This window comes from Anas platyrhynchos, chromosome 10 (assembly GCF_047663525.1).
Source record: "Anas platyrhynchos isolate ZD024472 breed Pekin duck chromosome 10, IASCAAS_PekinDuck_T2T, whole genome shotgun sequence".
Classification (NCBI taxonomy): Eukaryota; Metazoa; Chordata; class Aves; order Anseriformes; family Anatidae; genus Anas; species Anas platyrhynchos.
This window is the reverse complement of record NC_092596.1, coordinates 702,741-723,790: the sequence shown is the minus strand read 5'-3', so window position 1 is coordinate 723,790 and position 21,050 is coordinate 702,741. Positions and strand designations below refer to the sequence as shown.

General features: G+C 47.3%; 3 protein-coding genes across 15 annotated transcripts in view; 1 reads left to right on the top strand and 2 right to left on the bottom strand.

Moving 5' to 3' along the window:
- Nucleotides 1-1,608, top strand: part of VBP1 (VHL binding protein 1) — a 37,661-nt gene extending 36,053 nt beyond the window's left edge. For all 3 annotated transcript variants that reach the window (XM_072042919.1, XM_027465548.3, XM_027465547.3), the window contains one exon: nucleotides 401-1,608. In XM_072042919.1, coding sequence (XP_071899020.1) covers nucleotides 401-471 — 71 coding nt within the window. In that variant the 3' untranslated portion in view covers nucleotides 472-1,608. The remainder of the gene's footprint in view (nucleotides 1-400) is intronic.
- A 1,164-nt stretch (nucleotides 1,609-2,772) lies between these two features.
- Nucleotides 2,773-10,801, bottom strand: RAB39B (RAB39B, member RAS oncogene family). Of its 6 annotated transcripts, none has more exons than XR_005268191.2 (4): nucleotides 10,129-10,801; nucleotides 4,804-6,506; nucleotides 4,192-4,274; nucleotides 2,773-4,026 (listed from the first exon to the last, which is right to left on the bottom strand). XR_005268191.2 is itself a non-coding variant. In XM_038184309.2 (3 exons), exons 1-3 carry the CDS (start codon nucleotides 10,341-10,343, stop codon nucleotides 4,929-4,931), a joined length of 444 nt encoding a protein of 147 aa, XP_038040237.1. In that variant the 5' UTR covers nucleotides 10,344-10,799; the 3' UTR covers nucleotides 2,773-4,928. The 6 variants fall into 6 exon arrangements, 2 of the variants coding, with proteins under 2 accessions (XP_038040237.1, XP_027321357.1); XR_011811657.1 differs by having other exon boundaries at nucleotides 2,773-4,274; nucleotides 4,804-4,936; nucleotides 6,286-6,506; nucleotides 10,129-10,799; XR_011811658.1 differs by lacking the exon at nucleotides 4,192-4,274 and having other exon boundaries at nucleotides 4,804-4,936; nucleotides 6,286-6,506; nucleotides 10,129-10,799.
- A 6,825-nt stretch (nucleotides 10,802-17,626) lies between these two features.
- Nucleotides 17,627-21,050, bottom strand: part of LOC101800056 (synaptotagmin-like protein 2) — a 68,006-nt gene continuing 64,582 nt past the window's right edge. For all 6 annotated transcript variants that reach the window (XM_027465541.3, XM_027465545.3, XM_072042913.1 and 3 more), the window contains one exon: nucleotides 17,627-19,370. In XM_027465541.3, coding sequence (XP_027321342.2) covers nucleotides 19,225-19,370 — 146 coding nt within the window. In that variant the 3' untranslated portion in view covers nucleotides 17,627-19,224. The remainder of the gene's footprint in view (nucleotides 19,371-21,050) is intronic.

Below are 21,050 nucleotides of genomic sequence, written 5' to 3'. Positions count from 1 at the left end.
GAACTTTGTTTTAGCAGCGAACAAGGACACTGTTTTAGCACTGCTGAGGGCTGGTGGCTGGGTGTACAAAGCTCGACTTTGTAGTTGGGTCCCTGCGAAACCTGCTGTGATGGTTGCAAGCCTGGGCTAGGAGTGGGCTGCAATGATGGGTCAGCGCTGATGGCCAGGCAGCCACCATTGCAAAGCAAAGTGACCCGTCCGTCTGTCCTTCCTTCCTTCCTTCCTGCAGTTACTGGTATTCCCATGTGTTAAAGCTGTGCACCAAATCAGTTCTTTCACTGAGAGGTTTGTGTAGACTGCTATGAGTATGCAGTCTAGCCAACTGTATAACCTGCTTTTTCCTCTTTCTCTTTTCTTTCATCTGAATGCATGTGCAGTTTCCTTAATTCCACACCCTCAGATATGGCTAGAGTTTATAATTGGGACGTAAAGAGAAGAAACAAGGAAGATCCTTCCAAAAACAAAGCATAGTTTTGCCAATTTTAAATGTGGTTTCAATTTGCAAATATTTTTTATTTAAACACCCCCAAAGTTCATTCTTAAGGGACTGAGTTACTTTAAGCATTTCAGTAAATGGTAAAATATATAAAAACTATGAGCACCATTTTATTTATTTGTAAACTCAAAATTTGGTTTCATGCATGCTTCATGAAATTACCAATTATTCGAAAAGACACCACGTGGTCCAGCAAAGGACGTAGTATTTTGATCAGACCAGTCTGTTCCAACTAAATTTCTACCTGGAAGTTTGTCTGAAAAGGTGAGGTGCGTGTATGGAACTGACTCTGACATTTTAGTAGGTTAAGGTAACGCAAGGGTTTACTTTTTCATCTCTGTGTGCAGCTGATAAAGTCAGCATGGGCTGGGAAGACATGCAGCTATGTTGTTCTAGGAAGCAGGAAAAATACTGTCACGTCTTGGATTTTATTTCTGTCAGGTACTTTTTTGGCAGCATCAACCTACAAGCATTCCTGAATATACACTTTGGATAAACTTGGTTTTAATAATTATTTGTTAGTTAACTGCCTGTTAACTCTCAGCACTTTACATACAACCGTTTGCGACTTGTCTTCAGAGAAAAATGGTAAATGGAGCAAAGAGCACAAGCTATGTCAAGGCTGCAGGTGCTCTCGCCCTGTTTTTTCATACACATGCACACGCTGCTTACTTTTTGCAAATGTCTTGAACCAGGACACAAAAATGCTGGCAGCCTGTAAGCACGAGAATCCCCATTTGCGATCCTTTAGACAAGATGTCCAGTTGAAATGTCTTAACACTCTCAGCCTCCTCGGTGGTGAAACCTGTATTAGAGAAGGGTGGTTGACTGCAGTCTGACTTCTGGTGTTAAAAGAGTTGGAATGTTTTTTTGGTTCTTATGAAGCCTTGCGAGATTGTTGCCTTTTACCTCTGCAGTATCTCTAAAATGAAATGCTCGTTGGTGATGTCAGTGGCTAATATTCACATTCTGTGACTAGGAATACAGGTTTTGCTGCAAAATAAATGCAAATGTTAACTGTTCAAACTTCATGTAAGAAACAATATACCTGTAAAGTTTTTGTACTTTTATTTCATGATATTAAAATAGTAAAACTAAGCAATTGTGGCAAACACTGGTTTTTGCGCATCTTTCTTTGTGGGAGAAAGTCACGAATTTGATGCACAATCTTTTGTAATGTTTCCTCTCTTAATTGCGGGCAGGGGAGTGAAAAATTTGGTTGAAGCAGCATCAGGAAATGTAGCTGCTGAATACTGGAGTGAAATGGGGGCTGTGAGTCAGCACATCTGAGTTGTGAACAGAAGCAACTGATTTGACAGCACTGTGGCTGTGGAAGAGTCAGAGCTGCAGGGATGGGAATAGAAGAGGTAAGTCCTCACTGCTGCTCACAAGTACATGTATGTACCTGGGCTTGGCTCATCCACATTTTTTTTTTTCAGGGAGATGCTTTTTGTTCTGGTGTCTTTGACTAGAAGAGAGGAGTTGAAATCTTGAGTGTTATCTGACTAGCAGGGATCTCTGCCCTTTGCTATGCTAGGCTGGAGCTGGGGCTGATCACACTGTGGGCTTCTTCTCTCCCTTTCTTTTTAAGAGCATCAGCAATGACAGGAGAGGCAGCTGCAAACATGTCCTCATTTCTTTTGCAGTTTTCTCTTCTATTTGGACTAATGAGATCCCAACAGGCTGAAGCACTTCCCCTCCTCCCCCACTGCTGCTTCCCTCGCTGGTCCTATGGCAGCAATTGCTTTTCTTTGTTGTGCACAATGAAATGATGAGTTAAGCATTTATGCACTAGCTAAAAAAACCCGCCTGTGTGCAGCTCCCAATGACCTAATGCTGGTACTGGTGTGGGGGAGGTGGGCAGCATCAGAGCTGGAGTTGCTCAGCAGGGTCAAAATGTATCTGGCTGCGGGAGGAAGAGGTGAGATGGCTCAAAACTCTGGTTGTGGTGTAGGTTTTTTGTTTGCTTGATACCAAGTTAAAAATTTCACAAACAACTCTGGCTTCCATACAGCTGATCTGTCCAGTGCTGCCTTGTCCTTTGCTGTTACGTTTTTGTTGGAGTACAAACAAGGGTTTTACTTAGGCTGCTACTTAGCTGCTATGTCCTGCCTGCTGAGAGACGCCTCCAGGAGAGACTACGGCTTTTTTGGGTACTGCTGTAGGGAACAGGGTTGTTGTTGGTTTCAGAATGGCCAGTGTTTCTAGGGTTGCATTGGTTCTCTCAGCACTGCAGCTGGCTGGTTTTGAAGATCTGATCAATAATGTATAGCAGATAGCATTGCAAAGATCGTGTTTATTGTTGAGCCAGTCAAATACCAGATTTTCAGTTAGGGTTGTTGTAGAGAAGTGGGACAGGTACTAGATAGCTTACTGGTAAGAATGGAAAGGGGGAAAGGAGGAAAAAAAAAAAACACCCGAGTTTTTTCACAAGTTTAGAATTCACATTATCACAGTAACCATTTTGCTAAATACAAGCATATTTCCAGTCACATACAGACAGCTAAATACAGCATTATTTTCACATTTCGTTACAGTGCATAACAGAAAGCAAGGAAAGTGTATAGTATGCTTTTATTCTGGAGGTTCAGAGCAATTTCAACCTAACATGCAGATTGTTTTTAACATGTGGTAGAGACCACAAAGTTAGCTTTTTTTTTTTTTTTTTCCTTTTTTTGAAATTTTTGTCCTAGAGTAAAAGAGCTCCTGACCTTTATCCTGTGAAGGGTATGACCTTCTGGTTTCTCTAAATCCCTCTTGTACTAGAAGTCAAAGCATTAAAACCAGTTGTTAGAAAAGAATTCTGAGGATAGCCTGTAAGTTCATCTTAGAAAAAACATTCCAAATTTTGTACAGATGAATCTACATCTATATTTTAATAAGCTGTCTAGAAAATGCAAGGAATTAGAAAAAGATGTATATAATGATTTCTATCATTTAATATAACCATTTATTACCTCTAAGTAGTTAAGACTGCATACATTTCCTTCTGTACTGTTCCTTGTCAGAATTATGATACTTGTATTTTTTAATTGAATATTTACTCTGAAGACCTGAAGGTACTCACTTAGGTTTTCTGGAATTTCTCTCTGGGAGCAGAAAGGCCCAGAGAGGGAGAATGGGAATGTCCAAACACATTAAATAAAATACTGGTTGCCTTGAGAAAAGTGATCTTTTCCCTGCTGGCCAGGTTCCTGCACAGAGGCTTACAGGATTTTACTATTGCTAAAACTCTGCTTGATCCAAGTTTTAACTGCCTTTAATGTAGAGCTCTGCCCTTCAGGACAGCTGCTACCCTCAGGTAGGCAACCCAGGACGTACCTTGTGAATAACCAGACCTTGAAAGAAGAGATTTAAAAAAACGACCCTTTTGTACTTGTTTGTCCTTGCCTTTGTGAAAACAGGACTAACAGTCCCGGTCTGAGCAAACCTTGCGCTCTCCACTGGCGTCAGCAGAAGCTGAAGGTAGAGAGCCCATGGTAACCACGCTCCTGTGGTGCTCTGCATCAATCTTCTCCAGCTTTGCTTACCTAGAAAGAGATTTTGTAAAGAGATTTTTTTTTTTCTATCTTCAGGGCACTCAACTTGACCAGCACTGAACCTGCCTGGAATTCAGTGGGTCTCAGTATGAGGTTTTCAATATATTCGTAGCCTATTCAAGACTAAGCAGGGGGCCTCAGCAGTGACAAACTTACTGAAAGGTGCTAGACCATCGCCACCCCTCCCTCAGTCTCATTTGCAACTGGTGCCCTCCCAGCAGGGCCCAGGAACAGGAATTCTATGAGAACATTTTAAAAAAAAAATAAAATTAATTAATTTTCAGGGTGGTTGGTTGGTTTGTTTGTTTTTCAGCTTAAATGCAGAAACCTTTTTAAAATTATTATTCATACAGACCAACCCAAGTGCTGCAAACTAGAACAGGTTCAAGGGAGACATAATCTGAACTCAACAGCAACGAAGACCCACACTTTCATTGATGAGGGTAGCTTAAAAATCTGTGGCAATTATTTTATTTTCTACTTAGAGGCCTAAAATCAAAGACTAGATGCTTCCTGTGGTTTCACCTAATCCCTCCCACCCATTAGTAGTCTGGTGTATAAAGCTTGCACACTGAAGTAAAAAAGTCACTATCATTTTGTTTGTTTTTAATAGATTGAACTTTGCTACAGGGGCCCAGTTACCCTGCTGCAGTTCAAAAGCTGGTTAAAACTTAGAGGAAGCAAAGCTCAAGTGGGGAACAGCATTCCCAGAAAACAGCCACCTACACAGAGCTTTTGTAACAACAGCTACCACCCACCATGACCAACCTCAGATGGATCCTCTTTTGTCAAATTAAAACATGGAGGAAAACAGATTTTACTCTTGAGCTTGTCGTGTGGCTTTCCTTTTCACCTGCTCGCACACTTCTGTTCTGTGCTCCTCCTTCCCCGTTCTAGTTCTCTTCGTCCACAGATGCCGAGAAAGAAAATGACACTTTAACAGCAGAAAGTAGTGATGGAAGCTGTTGCTTTCCACGCTATTTAACTTCTATAAAAGCAAATCTCACCTTTGAGGATGTCTGATACACCTGAGTTAAGCTTTTCAAGTTTGTTTGTTTCACCCCCTCCTTTCCATTCCTCCTATTGGCCTTGGCTGGCAAGACACCCAAAATGTCAGCACAGTGCTGTTGGCAAGACAGAAATGTTGGCGTGCCCCACCTGGACACCACATTCCGGCCTTAAAACCCAGCATCTGAGCACATGGGTCTCTCTTTATGCTCCTGACCACGTAACTCTACTGGAAAGCCCTGAACTCGGGGTACGTTCAGGGTACATACCTAGGCAATAAATATTTTTAAAATGCACTGAATAATTTACTACTGGAGCAGGCATTGCCACTTGCAATCCCATTTCAGCACAGCAAGAAAAGCACTATTGGAGAAGAGGTCCTTTGAATTTTCATTACCAATAAAATAACTATTTTCCTCTTGAAATTCCACAGAATAGTCTTTACTATTGAACTATGTTCAAGAACGTAAGGAGAGGAAAAAAAATATAAAAAAAAAATGTGCATACCATGTCAGTAAACTTCTCTTGTGATGTTGGCCTTATGAGGAAATGGTACCCATGCTGCCTTTACACCTTTCTGGTAATAAGCAGCTGAGACAAACTAAGCTGTCCTCTTTCTTTCTTTCTCTCTGTCTGCCAGTTTGTCAGACTCCTACACTAGCTGTACTGTGGCTTCAACACCCAGCGCAGAGCTATAGAGTTACTTAAAACAGGCCATGGACAGTACCCTGGCATGTGCCAGCCCATTCAGAGCTGCTTACGTACTCTGTGTCCTGCTGCCGCCCCTCATTTCTGCTGCCTGTCTCCTTACAACATCTGCATGCACCCTCGCTCACTCGCCGTTTGGTTTGTAACCCCTGGTTCTGGAAGGTTAGATGGAACAGAACATCGCTCTCCTGGGGCTGTCCTCGTGTCCAAAACAAGGTGGGAGGCTGTTCACAACGGGAGTGTCGCTCTCCCTTCTGTCACACCGAGTTCACTTAGTAAAGTACATTTGGTTAGTAGAGTTCATCACCACTTTTCTCGCTAGAAGAGCTCAGCACAAGCACCGCCTATCTGATTTCACCACTTCTTCTGAAGAGTGCACTACATTTGGGACAAACCCGCTCTTTACCCCTTCCCATCCCTCCTGGATCGAAATTTCCCCCCTTTTAACAAGCTCGTATATATCTCGAGTCAGATCAGTGAAGGCTTTCTCCACGTTAATGGCATCCCGAGCGGAGGTCTCAATGTACTTCATACCATAAGCAGCAGCCAGTTTCTCAGCCTCGTGCCTGGTGACCTGCCGCTGCGTGTCAAGGTCACACTTGTGACCTACCAAAACAAAGACGATCTGGTAGGGCTGGACGTGCACCTTGGTCTCTTCTAGCCACTCGTGGACGTTCTGGAACGACCTGCGGTTTGTAATGTCAAAGAGGAGGAGTCCACCAACCGAGTTCCTGTAGTAGGCTCTGGTGATGGACCTGGAAAAGCATGAGCCACAAGAAACACGTGAGTCACAGCTGGCCAGGAGAAAAGGCACAGCAAGTTTTTTTTTTTTTTTTTTTCTCATTTCTCTGGTTATTTTTGTTTTCTTAACCTAAACGTGGCACTTCTGAACGTTTGTCTGCGCTTTAGAAAGCAGCATTACTGCCACCTTGTTTGCCCTGCAGGCTAGAGGACAGAGAATGCCATTCAGGTCATGTCTTACTGCTTCGGCTTGTGCTCTGGAGATCTTGTCATTCAAAACGCTAACCAGTTTTGGCTTAAAAACTTCATCCTCGGGCAACCGCTCCACTGATAAATTACTGCTCTGTTCAGAACATCCCCGTACAGCATTTTTGGCCTCTCCTGTCTATCGAGGCTTTCCATCTGCTCTTTGCCATTAGTCGAATGAGCTCCCCCCCAGCTGATCTCCGTCCCTGGATCGGTCTGGCTGACCCATTGGTTCAGCAGCACTGTAACAACTCAAAAGGTTTATCTGGACCAAACACCCACGGATAGGAATATAAAAGGCAAGGAGGGAAGCCACAGAGTCTGAAGGCACCCCATGGAGCTGCACACCCCGCATCCACCCAGGGCCTTGGCACACGCACACAGACATCCACCTGGTGCCTCCTGCCCCTTGTCAAGCTGCCGGGACGCACAACTTCAGCTAACGCCAACAGGAGCAGCCAGGTTGGTCCCCTGATACAACAGCTTCCAAGGGGAATCTGCATTAGTGTTGGTCTTGTTCCTCCCAAATCCTGAAAACGTTGAACAGTAACAGAAGCCCCCCAAACCCCAGGCTGAGAGCTGGAGAGCATCTTCCATGATTCTTCAATGCAGCCAGAAGCAACGCGCCAGCAGCTAACAGGGCTACAGAGAATGCAGTTCAACAACTGCTACACGTGGGAAAAGCAAGATGCTGTAAACCTGGTGTTTCTGCAAAGTCATGGATTAGTTCTAAATCCAGAAGCACTGATCGATTTCAGTCCCTGGAGGAATTTGCACTGGGACATGAACTTTTCTTGCTGGGAAAGTGTAAGCACTGCTGCAGTTTTACCTTGGGACAAGTCTTCTTCAATCATTCAAGACTCTTGTTAGAGGTTGTTCTGTCCCACAACGTGCATAGCTAGTGAAACTGCCCCAAAAAGGACTGGTTGGCTTTTTCAAGGTTTGGTTTATCAACAGACATACAATGAATGAAAATCCACAGCCAAAATTGAAGAAAGCCAGAAATGGGGAAAAAAAATGAGAGTTGGCTGCGCTTGGACAACTTCTTCCTCTCCGTTATCTGGCCCAGGGCCAACAGCAGCTCTGCACATTTGGAACCAAGGGGATTAGATCTGCCTTTTGCTATCCAGCCAGCTGCAAGCAGATACTGGTGCTCTGAATCCCGCCCCCCACCACTGTCACAGGCATTTCTGCTTCTCCCTTGCGTTCAGCGCATCAGCCCTGGCTGCTCCTGCCAGCATCACCGATGCCTCAGGTACTCCTGAAAGACATGACGGGATCCAAGCTGAACGTTGCGTTGAGGTAAAACTAGGTGAAGGTCTTAGTGCCTTTTCTTAAAGCCTTTTCCACAGGCTTTCCCTTACTGAGCCGCAGGAGGCGAGCTACACTGCCTTCACACTGCCCGTCACTGCGCAGCCCCCTCCCAGACCCCTACCCAGCTCCTGCCACCCCTCACCCCACCACGCTCGCACCGCAGCCGAGCAGTGGGGCTACTCGCACCTATTTTAACCAAATTTTAACAGAAAAGTATTGCCTCTGTGTGGGAAGCCTCCTCTGCTCTGCTGTGTACTCGTGGTGGGGCTCCTGTACCTGGGGTCCTCTGCTGTCTGTTTGAGTCTTTCCCTCTCAGCCAAGGGAGAGCTGCCAGCTGGAGGGAAGCAGCTCTTCTGTAGGTGGTGGTACACATTCCCAGCGGGTGAGGGCTGCACATGCTTCTGCTTCTGTTAGCATTACACAACATCACGTTTCAGACAAGAAACTGGAGTGTTTGAGCAACCCGAGGTGGGCAAAACCTGCTGGATCCAGGAAGAAACAGACCCTGCTCTTCGACAGCTCCAGAACAGCCTCGGCGCTGCCCCAAAGAGCAAGGTGTTGGGGCTGATCTGGCCAAACAGCGAGGCACATGCTTAACCGTAATTTAAGCCTTATTGACAGTGAGACAACTCGCAACAGGGGTCAGGAAGAGCAAAAACATAGCACAGATGCAGACCAGCAAATGCCAACAAGGTGTCTTCAAGATAATGTCTTCAAGATAACTACAGTGGTTACTTTCTTGTGGGACAGCCTTTAAGGTAGTGCAGAACAGGCTTGAAATGCTAAAAATTGAGAGCTCTGTGAAAAGGGGGAGGTTATTCTGAAGAATTTCCTTCCCAAGAGCTTTCCTGCACTATGACAAAAAAGTTTTAAGGGTTCTGGAGAGCACGTGCACCACCATGCTTTTTGCCTATGCCCAGAAGTCTGAGAGTCTTCTGCTTATACCCCCAAAAGCTGTATTTTGCCTTTTGACAAGAAAAACAGCCTGCAGAAGAAGCGCAGGAGCTTTAAGGGGCACGATTTCTCACAGGGTTAACGATGACTTGAAAGAGATAAACACAGAACAGATTTTTTTTGCCCAACTTTGTCATAGTTCACAGTCTACCAGGAAGGCAGCTGCGTTTGCTCACTTCACTCTGGCCTTTCACACTGGGAATTTAAGTCTGCACTTTGGTGAGGGCCTTCCAAAGCGGCCGAGTGCCTGCTTTTGTGTCTGTCACTGCTCCTGCCCCTGACGCTCTTTCTGCTGAATGCTGCTGCCCAGCGCAGCGGCGCAGCCTGCCCTTGTGCTGAAGGTCGCCTGCTCATCGTGCTTACGACCTGCAGCCAGGCTGGGTCAAGCACCAGCACGAAGGGTAAGCAGCCTCCAGGGCCCCGAACCTCCTGGCATTTTAGAGAAAGTGAACTGAAGCCATCTGACGGCTTCTGCTCCTCGCAGCGCAGTGCATGGTCGGCACAGGGCCGTGTTTTCTGAAGACCCGAAGCTGGAATCTGACGCAACTGAGCGCCACAGCAGAATAAAGCGCCAGCCCCGAGCCCGAGGGGCCAGACAAAAAAACCTGTCCCTGCGTAGGGACCGAGTACGGCACATCCCGGGCCAGGCGCCAGCACCACAGCTGAAGGGGAGGCTGTGGGCAGGGCAGGGCAGGGCAGGGCAGGGCAGGGCAGGGCAGGGCAGGGCAGGCTGCGTTTCTTCAATGAACGCACAGCGCTCCTCGGGCTGGGGCTGGGCCAAGCGCAGGGCCTGGGGGCACGGCGAGTGCTTCCGGAGGGAGCAGCACCAAAAGAGCTGCTGAGGGTCAGAGCTGCCCGACACACACCGCTCAGGGCGGGCTCGCAGCCCCGCTGAGCCGGCACAGCCCCAGCAGCGCTCGTCCGGGGGCAAATCTGCAGGAGCGGAGCGGGGGCACCGCCGGCCCCCGGCACTGCCCTGCCCCAGGGCACCCACCCGCGGCCGCACACGGCCAAACGAGCCGGGGAACGGCAGCGCCGGGGGGCCAGGCGAGGAAACACACGGCGAGGGCCGAGGCCGCTCCTTTGTCTCGCCCGCCGGCCCCGGCCCGCCCCGCTGCTCACCGGAACCGCTCCTGGCCGGCCGTGTCCCAGATCTGCAGCTTGATCCGCTTGCCCGGCTCGATCTCCACCAGCCTGGAGAAGAAATCCACGCCCACCGTGGGGTCGGAGATCTGGGCGAAGCGCCCCTCGGTGAAGCGGCGGATGAGGCAGGACTTGCCCACGGTGGAGTCGCCGATGACGATCAGGCGGAACTGGTAGAGCCAGATGGCCTCCATGCTGCCGCCGCCCGCCTCAGCGCCCGCACCGCCGCCGCCGCCGCCGCCGCGCCGCCTCCTCCGAGCCGCCCATGCCCGGCCCGGGGGCGGCCGCCGCCGCCTCGCCGCTCAGGCGGGCCCCGTGGCGCGGCCCGGCCCGGCCCTGCCCGCTGCTGCCGCCGGGCTGCGCTGTAATGGCGGCCAAGCCGCAGCGCAGCGCCGGGAGGAGCCGCCGGGCCCCGACCGCCGCCGCCGCCGCCGCCGCGGGAGCCGGGCGGGGCGGAGCGGGGCGGGACCGTGAGGGGAGGCCGGGGGGGGGGCAGCGCTGAGGGGAGCCCGGGCTGAGGGGAGCGGGGTGCGGGCGGACCCCGAATGGACGGGGGCGGGGGGCGCAGGGCCGAGGCTGCCGCTGCCTGAGGGAGCGGAGCGCGGGGCGCGGCGCCTCTGCCCCCACCCCGCCTCTCCGTAGGGCCCTGAGCGGCCGGGCGGGGGGCGGTGTGTGAGTAACGGGCTGACGAAACGCAGCGCGCACAGAGCTGCAGGCGGGTGTTGATGCGTGGTGCACAGAGCCTCAGCCCTGAGAACACCTGCACCTTCAGCACCACAACGCCACAGAGCTGCAATCCGTGTCGCCTCGCTCTGTGCAGCCGTGCTCAGGCCTGCAGGCTGCCCAGGAACCCGCCAGCAGCACCCGTAGCGCTGTCTGCCATCACGCAGCGTTTCCACACATCCCCAGGCACCCCCCAGCTCTAACGCCCCAAATGTGCCTCAGACTCCGAGATCTCGGCCGCAGGCAGCGCTCGGCAGGTCCCGAGCAGCCTGGAAGGGAAAACGCTCACACGTAATTATTAAAAATCTTGACTATGTTGTGTGTATTAACTTAAATAAGCATCAAACTTTATTATTATTTAGGAAACAGGTCTTTTAATAAGTTTATTTCATTCAAGAGCCCTGCCTGCATGACCGCTATTGAAATAAACGCATTCGCAGTGACTGTTGTACTTCTTTAATCCTCAAAAAAGGCATTTATATAGGTATGAGGTAGTTAGTTAGCCTGCAAATTGGACGAGGACATCAGAGAGACCACTTCAAGGCTTGGGGAAAAATGGCAAGGAACGTTTTCCTTGAAATATGGTACATTTATTAAAAAACAACCAACCCAAAAGATCCTATTTTACAGTACCTCAGGACAGGAAAGAAAACTGATGAAGCAATCTGCACAGCAACAGAAAAAGTATTAAACCTATAAATCCAAGTTACCAGTACATTAACCAGTGACTCACTGCCAGCACGGCTTTGTGGGGATCTGTTGCATTTAGCTGTATGATTTCTGAGCGTTGGATGCCCATTACTTCAAGCCCACAACAAATTGTGGTTTCTCTGCACCCTTTTCCTTTCGCTCCTCCTCCCCACACACTCACCACCTCCCCGGTCCGTTTCTCTGACAGGTTTCAGTGTGGTTTCTCTTCAGATCTGGCGGCTGTTTTTTGGCAGTTTCTGGTGGCAGGAGGGGACCCCAGGAGGGGACACCCGTCCAGACAGGGGGTCCTGGGGGACTGTGGGCTCAGCTGTGCTGCTGCAGCATGAGCCCTGACGGGGAGCAGCTGAAGGGCCCTGAGTTTCCCCAGGCTGCGAGGAGCCAGGGAGGGCACAGATGGGTGGGATGGTGCCCGGCAGATCTAGATCCCAGTAGGATCTAGAGGAAAAACCTTGGCACTCCCAGAGCATCAGGGACCCGTTTTCCCAGCAAATAAACCCCCAGGATCCCGTGACGCAGACGGTACTTTCACCTCCTCTACCACACGCGTATAGATGAACACCCGCTGTGTGGGCAGGCAGCCACGAGATTGATGGGCAGCAACAGGGCAGGTAGGAGCAAACGGGATCCTGGGAGAGCCCTCGTTCTGGTACTATTTTAGAAAATGGAAAATCTGGTGTCTGGAAGGGAGAGTAACCTAGATTTGATGCTAAAGCGGTTTTATTGGCAGGGACAGGACGGTGAGTGCCGCTAGTGCTGGGGGAAAGCTGCCCGAAACAACCGCAGCACAGGGAGGGCACGTCTGGCCCCACGCTGGTGGGGCTGAAAGTCAGACCCTGCCCCAGGACTCCAGCACTGCCACCCACAGATCCTTCCCTCTGAATATTTTGCTGTTTGGTTGTAGTTTAGTCTCTCCCCAAGACCTGCTGGTGCCCTTTGTACCTCTTGGTTTTCAGCTGGAGATTGAAGCTGTCTCCAAGCCGGTGGCAGCACTACGAGGAGGAGAGTGCATCAGCACCGCACACAGTATGCAATTTTAATGCCCTTTCAGTTTCCAAGGCTACAAAACACACAATCAATCAGCTGTCCCTCGCTGCGGGGCTGCCTGCACAGGAGCCGTGCAGGACAGCCCCAGCCTGTGCCCACCCTGCACGGGGCAGTGTGCGAGCGAGGCGCCCAAAAGCACAGGCAGACGTCCCCTGGCCCTCGGGGGTTTTTATCTCCCAGCCCCGCTCAGCACCAATGGGATAAATTGCACCCAAGGGGAGCCCCGGGAGCACATGACACCAAACAGGCCAGACCAGGCACTTACGAGAGTTACAGGTCACAACGGGGCTGGCTCACAACAGCAATTTATTAGCTAGTTCCAAACAAACAGCCCTGGAAAATTAGGCATGCCCAGGAGATGTGACATCGAGACAGATTGCACCACTGACAGGGACATGATGGCACCCCTGACCTGCTAGCTCCTGTGTGCCCCTGTAAAACCTGGGGCAGAGGGAAAGTCGTAAGCAAATTAATGTTTCTTATTTATAGGATGCTCACAGTTAGTCCAGGTGGTGCAGACAAGTGTAAAGCCAAGGGCACTACACGGTGCTTAGGAACTGACAGCCATGCTGACAGCAGGCACAGGGAGCATAATTTAGGACTTTGTGACAAGGTGACAGCCCTAAATCCAACAAGAGCAGCCTGGGGAAAACACAGGCAGGGCTGATCACCAAGAGACACAGGATGATGCCTCTGTCCCTTGGCTTTTGGCTGGGCTGAGGGGCCTGTTGCACTGGTCGACTTCTGTGGCAGAGCAGCTGGTGGGATCACACCAGAAACAGTCGAGCAGACGCAGGCTGAGTGCTGTGAAATAACCAGAGGTGCATGCAGGACTCAGCCTCCAGCACCAGCAGCTGGTGCGAGGAGCAAGCGTTGGCTGGGTTTCTGAAGAGACGTAAAACATTTTCAGAAGGTTTCCCTGGTAGAATAAATTAAAAGTCGGCTCATTACCGTGGGATGGGTTAATCCAGATGCACTTCCCAGTGTCCGATTTCAGATTACAATCACATTAAAATGGGCATGGGTGGGCTAGTCGAAAAAGGGGGGGCTCCCATCTAAAGATCATTAAGTCTGCCTGAGTCTGGCTGAATCCAAAAACAGATCCTCCACTGGGAATATTATGTCTCTGTAGCTGTTCAGGTCTTCCTAGGAAGGGAACAGGATCTGCTTAGAGCAAATAGAAACCATTACAATCACGATAAATTAGTAATGGTGAGTAGGAGAGAGAGGAGGAGAGGAGAAGAGGTTATTGTGATTTTTCTTCCTACAGAGTGGGTGTCTGAGCTACTGACATTACCAGAACACAGCTCCCTAGCTGCCCCTCTGAGCCCAGTGCTCAGGGTGCTTGCTTACAGCTCAAGAGCTACTTGGGATTGTTTGCAACTAGCGGGATGGCATTATGGGTTGTCAGATGCATGAGATCTGATTTCGGTTCCTACCGGTAGCACCTCAAGTTTAATGACAGCACAGGCAGCTCTGTACAGTAAGAAAAGGCAAAGCATACTGGTATTTGAGCTGCTCCATGCCTCTAAACCCAGGCCTTTTTTTTTTTTTTTTTTTAATCAGAAACTGCAACGCTTGCTGAAGACTAATTGTAGGGGTCTTTCAGGTACTGCAGGGGGTAGGACTGTGGCTTTGTGGAGTTACACATTTTGCATTGTGTACAATAAAGGCCACCAAGTAATTCACTAAATCCTGACTGCAGCCCTGGCAAAAAATCTGACAACTGAGCAGCAGGGAACTACCTTCATCTTCAGGCCTCCTTCCTTTCCTCCTAGGGCAATCTATCAAAGCAGGGCTGGTTTAGCTAACTTTGGTCCACACTGGAGCCTGGATTGCCACAGCCCAGGGACAAGTCCAGCCTAATATGATTTTACAGCATTTTAAAAAGCAAGTAGCTGCCTGCTTAAGCACGCCACAACTGCCAGCCCATCTCCAGCAGGACCGCCAGCTGGAGTCCTCTGGGCACAAACCCGGTATGACCAGCAAACCTTGCAAGCTCAGCCCCTGCTCCCACTAGCGTTTTTCCACCCCTGCTAGGATGATGCTGCGCCTGCTAACGTCTTCACCTGACTTCATTCAGATTTTACTATCTGACAGGAGGAGTTTCTGTGGATTGACAGGGAAATTAATGCAAAATAAAAGGGAGGTTGGTCTAGGGCTGCGGAACTCCTGCGGGCCTCCTGGTGGAGACATTTCCAGCTCTCCACGCCTGTCGCTCCCCAGAAGAAAGCCATTGACAGTGAGTTCTCCATGGCCCTCCTGGAGGCTGATGCTCAGTTTTGCACTATTCTGAGATGGCCCAGCACCCTCCAGACCAACCCATTCAGAAGGGTGGGAGAAGCTGGCAAAAACCCCAAAGGTAGGAATGGGCACCCTCATGTCACCTGCTCTTGCTCAAAACCTCATCGCAAATCGTCCCTCTTCTGCTCACAGCAGAGCAGGAGCTGGCACTGCAATACCAAACACACTCAAAGCCCCCCTGTGGCCCCACAGACTTCACCCAGACCCTCACTGGGACAGCTGCTCCTTGTGGCAGAGCCTCCCATAAAAGTGCACCCCCTGGAAAGAAGTGGGTGATCCTCCTGGCAGATCCCACGGGAAGGGATTTCTATCTTGGGAACTTCCCACACGTCAGTAAGATCCTGTGCAGCAGCAGCACTGCTGAGACAGCAGCACGGTTCCAGCAACAAATACCTTATGGCATCTCTGCTAACGCGCTTTTGCAGGGTGCTTTACAGTGAGTTTCACAATGTCTTGAGAAAATCTTCATGGATACACCGAGGGACATCTCCTCCTGGGCATCTGTTTTAACAATAACAGCAGACAACTAGGACACCTGAGGGGTGGAAAATAGGCAGGTGAAAAAAAAAAAAAAGGATCCAGCTATGAAAGCTACAGCAAGTACAAAACAGCCAAACAAAACCAACCAACCAACCTGGTGCTGAATATGCACGCTCTTATCAGGAACCAGTGTATTTATTTATTCATTTTTTTCATAAACTGGTCTATTTGATACATTTCTAAGTTAACAAGCTTTCAAAAATACAGCATTTCATATTTCAATAGATATTATCACATGGGTTCATTTAGCCAGCATCATTTTCTCCTCGAATCACCACAATTTATTTTTTCCTGCCTTGGTGAAGGATAAAGCTGAGCAAATATTTAGTAATGGATAATTAATTCAACCACTTATTTTCCATCTCCTCTGAGACACTCATTTACTGAATATTGTTCAAGATTCAGCAATTCTTTCTTTCTCTTCTTTAGTTTCTGAACTACATGTGTTTTGGGGTAGTTTCTGACACCTGTAATATGAACAGTTTCAAATGGACGTACGCCACGTATTATATTTGCCTGAGTAGACAGAAATACTCCCAGAATCTTGCCTTCTCTTATTTTCTTGCTTGTAAAGATCTCCAAGAAAAAGTTGTATAGATAAGGCATAAGCTCAAAAGCAGCACATGTACTCTCAGATGCAGAACATGTATGGAAAGCAGTTGCCCACCTCTACTGTAGTCACAGATTTTTGTTTTATTTTCAGCAGATAGTGCCTAAGGGTACCAGACTGCAACCCTTCAACCTACTCACTCCTTGGGGTTACTTCTGCATCCAGCAAGAGATCGGTGACTGCAGGACATGGCACCACGACTTAGATGTTGGCATCAGCACAGCTTCCTGCTGGTACCTGCACGCTCACGTTCAGGGAAATGAGTCTTAAAACACATTTACTATAAGCATCGAGTCTTGCCTTCTTACGAAACTTTGCTGAACCTATTCTGCAATGAACTAGTAAATACAGCCAGAAAGCCACGTACAAACAGGCTGTTACCCTTATATTCACAAGCTCCTCCACTCCTGCACGTCACTGACAATAAAAGTGCCTAATTTTATTATTTTTTTTTTTTCCTGATAAAGTGCTTTCTGCATAGTAAGTGAAACAGATATGACATGGGAAATTTTACTCCCTCAGCTTCAGCTGTGTTACAAATGTGTATGTGGTTTGGCAGTGTAATCTTTTACTCTGATAAACCACTAAATGCCAAAGAAAGCTCCTTAAGTTAATCAGGGCTTTATTTAAATAAACAAGCTAGCGAAAGATTAACAAAAACCCTCAATGAAATCTGAATACAGAAGTAGTTTGTTCACAGAGTTCTGAGCCAACTTCATAAAAGCAACTACTCTGGGATGAAAGTGGCCCACTGACATCCTTTTTCTCCCTTTATTGGCAACACTAGTGAAAGAGATGCTAATGTTCTGAAACACAAAACAAACACTTCCAGCTCCATTTCTGTAAACAGCAGCATTGGCAACATCGTCACAACCGCCTGTGCTAATAGTGCACGTGAGGAGGAGGAGGAGCAGGCACGATGACTCCATTTTTGCAACGATGAGCAGTCGGAGGAGCCTCTGGAGAGAGATCTGGACCTGCCTGAGCCAAAGCCCCTGGTATTACCAACCACATCTGCAGCCACAGCAGAAATCTCCCTGGGAGGCAGGCTGCAGGACAAGGAAGAGTTTGGGGTGAGAGCAGCAGTCACGCAGGTAACTCCATTGCACCAAGCCAACCACTCCAACAAGCAGGCCTCCTCGTCGAAATTAAGTCATATTTATGCATCAGTATTCACATGTTCAGCACCTAAACAGGTAAAGCTAATCATTTAAAAACTCTTACCCATGGCCCCAAATTGCTATTTTATCCCACAAAGGTAATAAATGACCAAATCTTGGTAAACAAATTATGCCAGGCTGGAGCGCCATACGAAGTATCTTTGGGTTGACATGCTATGTATGCGTATGAGGTCCTTCATTAGGCTAGTCATTAATTAATTCTGTTGCTGTACAGACTTCCTGTTAGTGCTTTCATTACTATAACCAGTACATTTTCAAGTTTTATATTTTTCCAATTGCATAACCATATTTTTTTTCCACTAAAGCTGCTGGTTATCTCCCAAATGTCTTCATTTCATGAAAAAATCTTGTCACTTCAACCATACATATTCTCTTCCATTTATTTAGAACCATCTTTGTGAAGCTGAAAATGAATCCTGTTTGAGTTTAAAAATAAAAGCAATACATTAAAGATGAATATCAAAATATTCACAGAACCAGAATCTAAGACGAGATAGCTACAAAAAAATATTTCTGCACAACATTTCACTTGTCCTTGGGTTCTTTTTGACATGACAAAATATAACACCTCTTTTGCTTGCGACTTCATTACTCAGACCACGCTAAAGATAGGTACAAGGAGACCAGCTGATGACTAAAGAAAACCATTCAATTTAATTGCAATATGTACATCCAAAGTAAAAATTACACAGCTGCATTTCAAAATGCATTCGTAATGCCCCTTGGCTGCTGCTAGTGCGCCAGACGCAAAGTTCTTGCAAGCTATTGGCAGGGAGGTGACTCCAGCTCTGAACAAGAGGCTGAGGCATCAGGTGAAAGGTAGATGAGAAGGGCAGCAAGATATGCAGAGGCAGGAGTTCACCCCAGGCCTCAGCTCTGCAGCTACCCTTTGTCTTCATTCACTGCCTGTTTGCCTCTCTCCCAGCAGTTGCCAAGACCTCCTGAATTTCACAGTGGTTCTGACCTTTCCTTCCTGACCCACTGCGCCAGGCTAACACAAGACTGTTTTCTACATCATTATTTCATACTGAAATGTGTTGCACACAAGGCATTTCAAAGATGCTATTAGGTCCATTAGCAATGTAACAATATTTTACATTTGGGTGAGCACTTCAGTTTATATTGCACTGGAATTGTCTTGAGTAACTTGCCTGAGGTCACTGAGGAAGCCTGTGGGACAGGTAGGAAAGCAGCTCCTGGTTGCAAAATCCCACTAGCCGCAGGATCATCTCTTCTCTCTTTCATTTTAAAGCAGAAAAGATTTTATGCATTGAATTCCTCATCGTTATCCTCCTCAGGCTGCTTCATTTTCTGCTTCAAATAGTCCTCTCTTTCTTTGGATTCACCTTGGATCTCAATTTCCCTCACGTTACAGACATGTTATCACCAGCAACAAACGCAAAGCTCTCATTCTCGGACTGCTGGCTGGTGACTTGGAGCAATTCTACATCAAGTACAAAGTGTACCACTTGCAGGGAAATATGAGTAATTCCACGCTGCTGCTTTAGTAAAACTACATCTCTGCACAGGAAAAAAAAACAAACAAAAAAAAACAAAAAAAAAAAAAAACAAACAAAACAAAAAAACAAAACAAAACAAAACAAAAAAAAAAAAAAAACACCAACAGCACAAGGAACAGTAAAAAAATAAAATATCTATACCTCCTCTTCCCTGACAATGTTCCCAGAGCTTAATGGAATTCAAATACACTGAATATAAATGATTAAGCAAAAAGGCAAACAAAGTTTCTTCTTGGTCAAAATCAACTATAGTGTCAGTTAGGCACCTTCCAGCTCCTCTGTCAGGGAATTAGTACTTTATGTTTAACGTTTCCAAAGTGCTGTCCATCAATTGCCTCATTGAAGTGACACCTGCCGGCCCCACAGTCTCGATCCACCTCAGGACAGGAGGTTTCCTAATTCTAACAAACATGTTCAGCCTTTCTCTAGAACATACAGTAGGTTATTTAAGTTTTTTCCTCCCTGCCAGTGAACGCAGTGGCAGCAACCCCTCAATCCATTCATTGGTAGCAGACATCATCTCCTGCCAAAAGGCCACCTCCTCTTGCGTGGAGTCCATCCAGTCCACGGAGATGCCATAGCTCAAACCTGAAGAAAAATGAGGAGACAACAGCGTCGGGAGCTGCCTGAGGAAGTTCTACTCCATGCAAAAAATACTCAATGGGATGTAACTGCTGCAGGTAGAGTCTTAACCTAAAAGATGCTGACTTCCTCTCACCAAGTTCCACTGAAAGCACCTTCTGTTCTGCTAATGATCTCCATTTTACACCAGAGTTCAGAATACAGTCACTGTAAAAGCCCCAAAACACAAGAACCCTAAATATAACCTTCCAAGGAAAATAATATTGGGCTCAAGCCCTTTATTGCGCCTTTCAGAATGGTAAAGAAGTTCTACAAGGTTTGGTCTTCCCCTCGATCTTGCTATGGATGGGGGGGGGGGGGGGGGGGAGATACTTTTCAAAATTCTCTTGCTCTACACTTTGTTTTTATTGGAATAAAACATACGATACTGTAAAAGTGTGTACATTAATTCCAAGTTAATTTATTCAACCAAATTTCACATGCCAACTGCTTGCCAATTAGATAAAGGTCTAAATTTGGATCACAGCTAATCTTAGGATTGGTGTTTTTACATCTTGTTTATGAACTTATTTTTGTTGCCACTTCCCACCAGATAATTCACAACCCTTCTGGTGACATGCTAGAGAGTGAAAACAGAGAACACATAAGCAAATCCAATAAACAAGTGTACCTGCAAGGCAGACCTTCCAGCTACAATAAGCCTCTTCCTGATACCCTCAAGGGACAGTGACTCTTTATTACAAAGCTCTGACAGCTTCTGTTTGTCTTTCATCTCTCAGAGACTCCTCTTGCTTCGCAGTAAGTATACATTGTTTAAAAACCCTTAGATCTCCCACTTGCCAAAATACAAAGATGAACTTGCTATCCATCAAAGCCTAGGTATGGGGGTACACTGAAAGCTGGAAGAGGATGGTTAGAGAGGGACAAAACCTCCATGATTGACTTGATTATGGGAGATAGTCCCATCCATTTTTTCCAGCTTAGGCTTAAAAATATTGGAATTTTCCTATCTTCAAGGGTGAGTAACCCCAATGAAGTAAAACACTTCCAGCTAACCACAGGTTTAAGTCCTTCTTTCAACTGGAAACTCATGCCATAAACTCCCAGAGACAGCAACTGTCTTCCAGTATAGCAAATGGCACCTCCACTGTTTTCTTTCAGCACTTCATCATCTAAATTAGTAAAATCAAAAGAAGAAAACAAACCAACCAACCAACCAACCAACCAACCAACCAAACAAACAAACAAACAAAAAAATAAACAACACCTCAGTCTACTCCCGGACAACTCAATTTCTTTCAATTTGTGGTTTAATCAATGCTGGTGTTCTCTCAGTAATGACTGAGACCAGAACAACTAGTGCATCTAGCCCTGTTTTTCAAATATTAGTTGCTGCTCTTATTAAAGCATTTCAAGGGAGGAGGTGATGATGGAGTCACCAGGTGGTGCTGTCTCACATGGCATTTAATTTCCTTGTCTTCAGCTCTGAGCGCTCTTCACTGGAAGGAACAGCAATGTAATGTTGATTTGTAATGCAGTCTGGATTCTGCTGGACTCAAGCCGATTCTTGAGTTTTGCTGAACCTCAGAGCTGATGTTGGGAGAAAATGCGAGCAAAGAGGGTTGCTATCACAGTACCAGGGCCCCCTACAACCCCGACACAGTGCAAGTACCAAGACCCAAAACA

Excerpts from the sequence above, each read along its gene's own strand:
- RAB39B (XM_027465556.3), bottom strand. The coding sequence starts at position 10,343 with ATGGAGGCCATCTGGCTCTACCAGTTCCGCCTGATCGTCATCGGCGAC. Across the intron at positions 6,507-10,128 it reads GCCGGCCAGGAGCGGTTCCG|GTCCATCACCAGAGCCTACT; the intron begins GTGAGCAGCGGG and ends ATGCTTTTCCAG.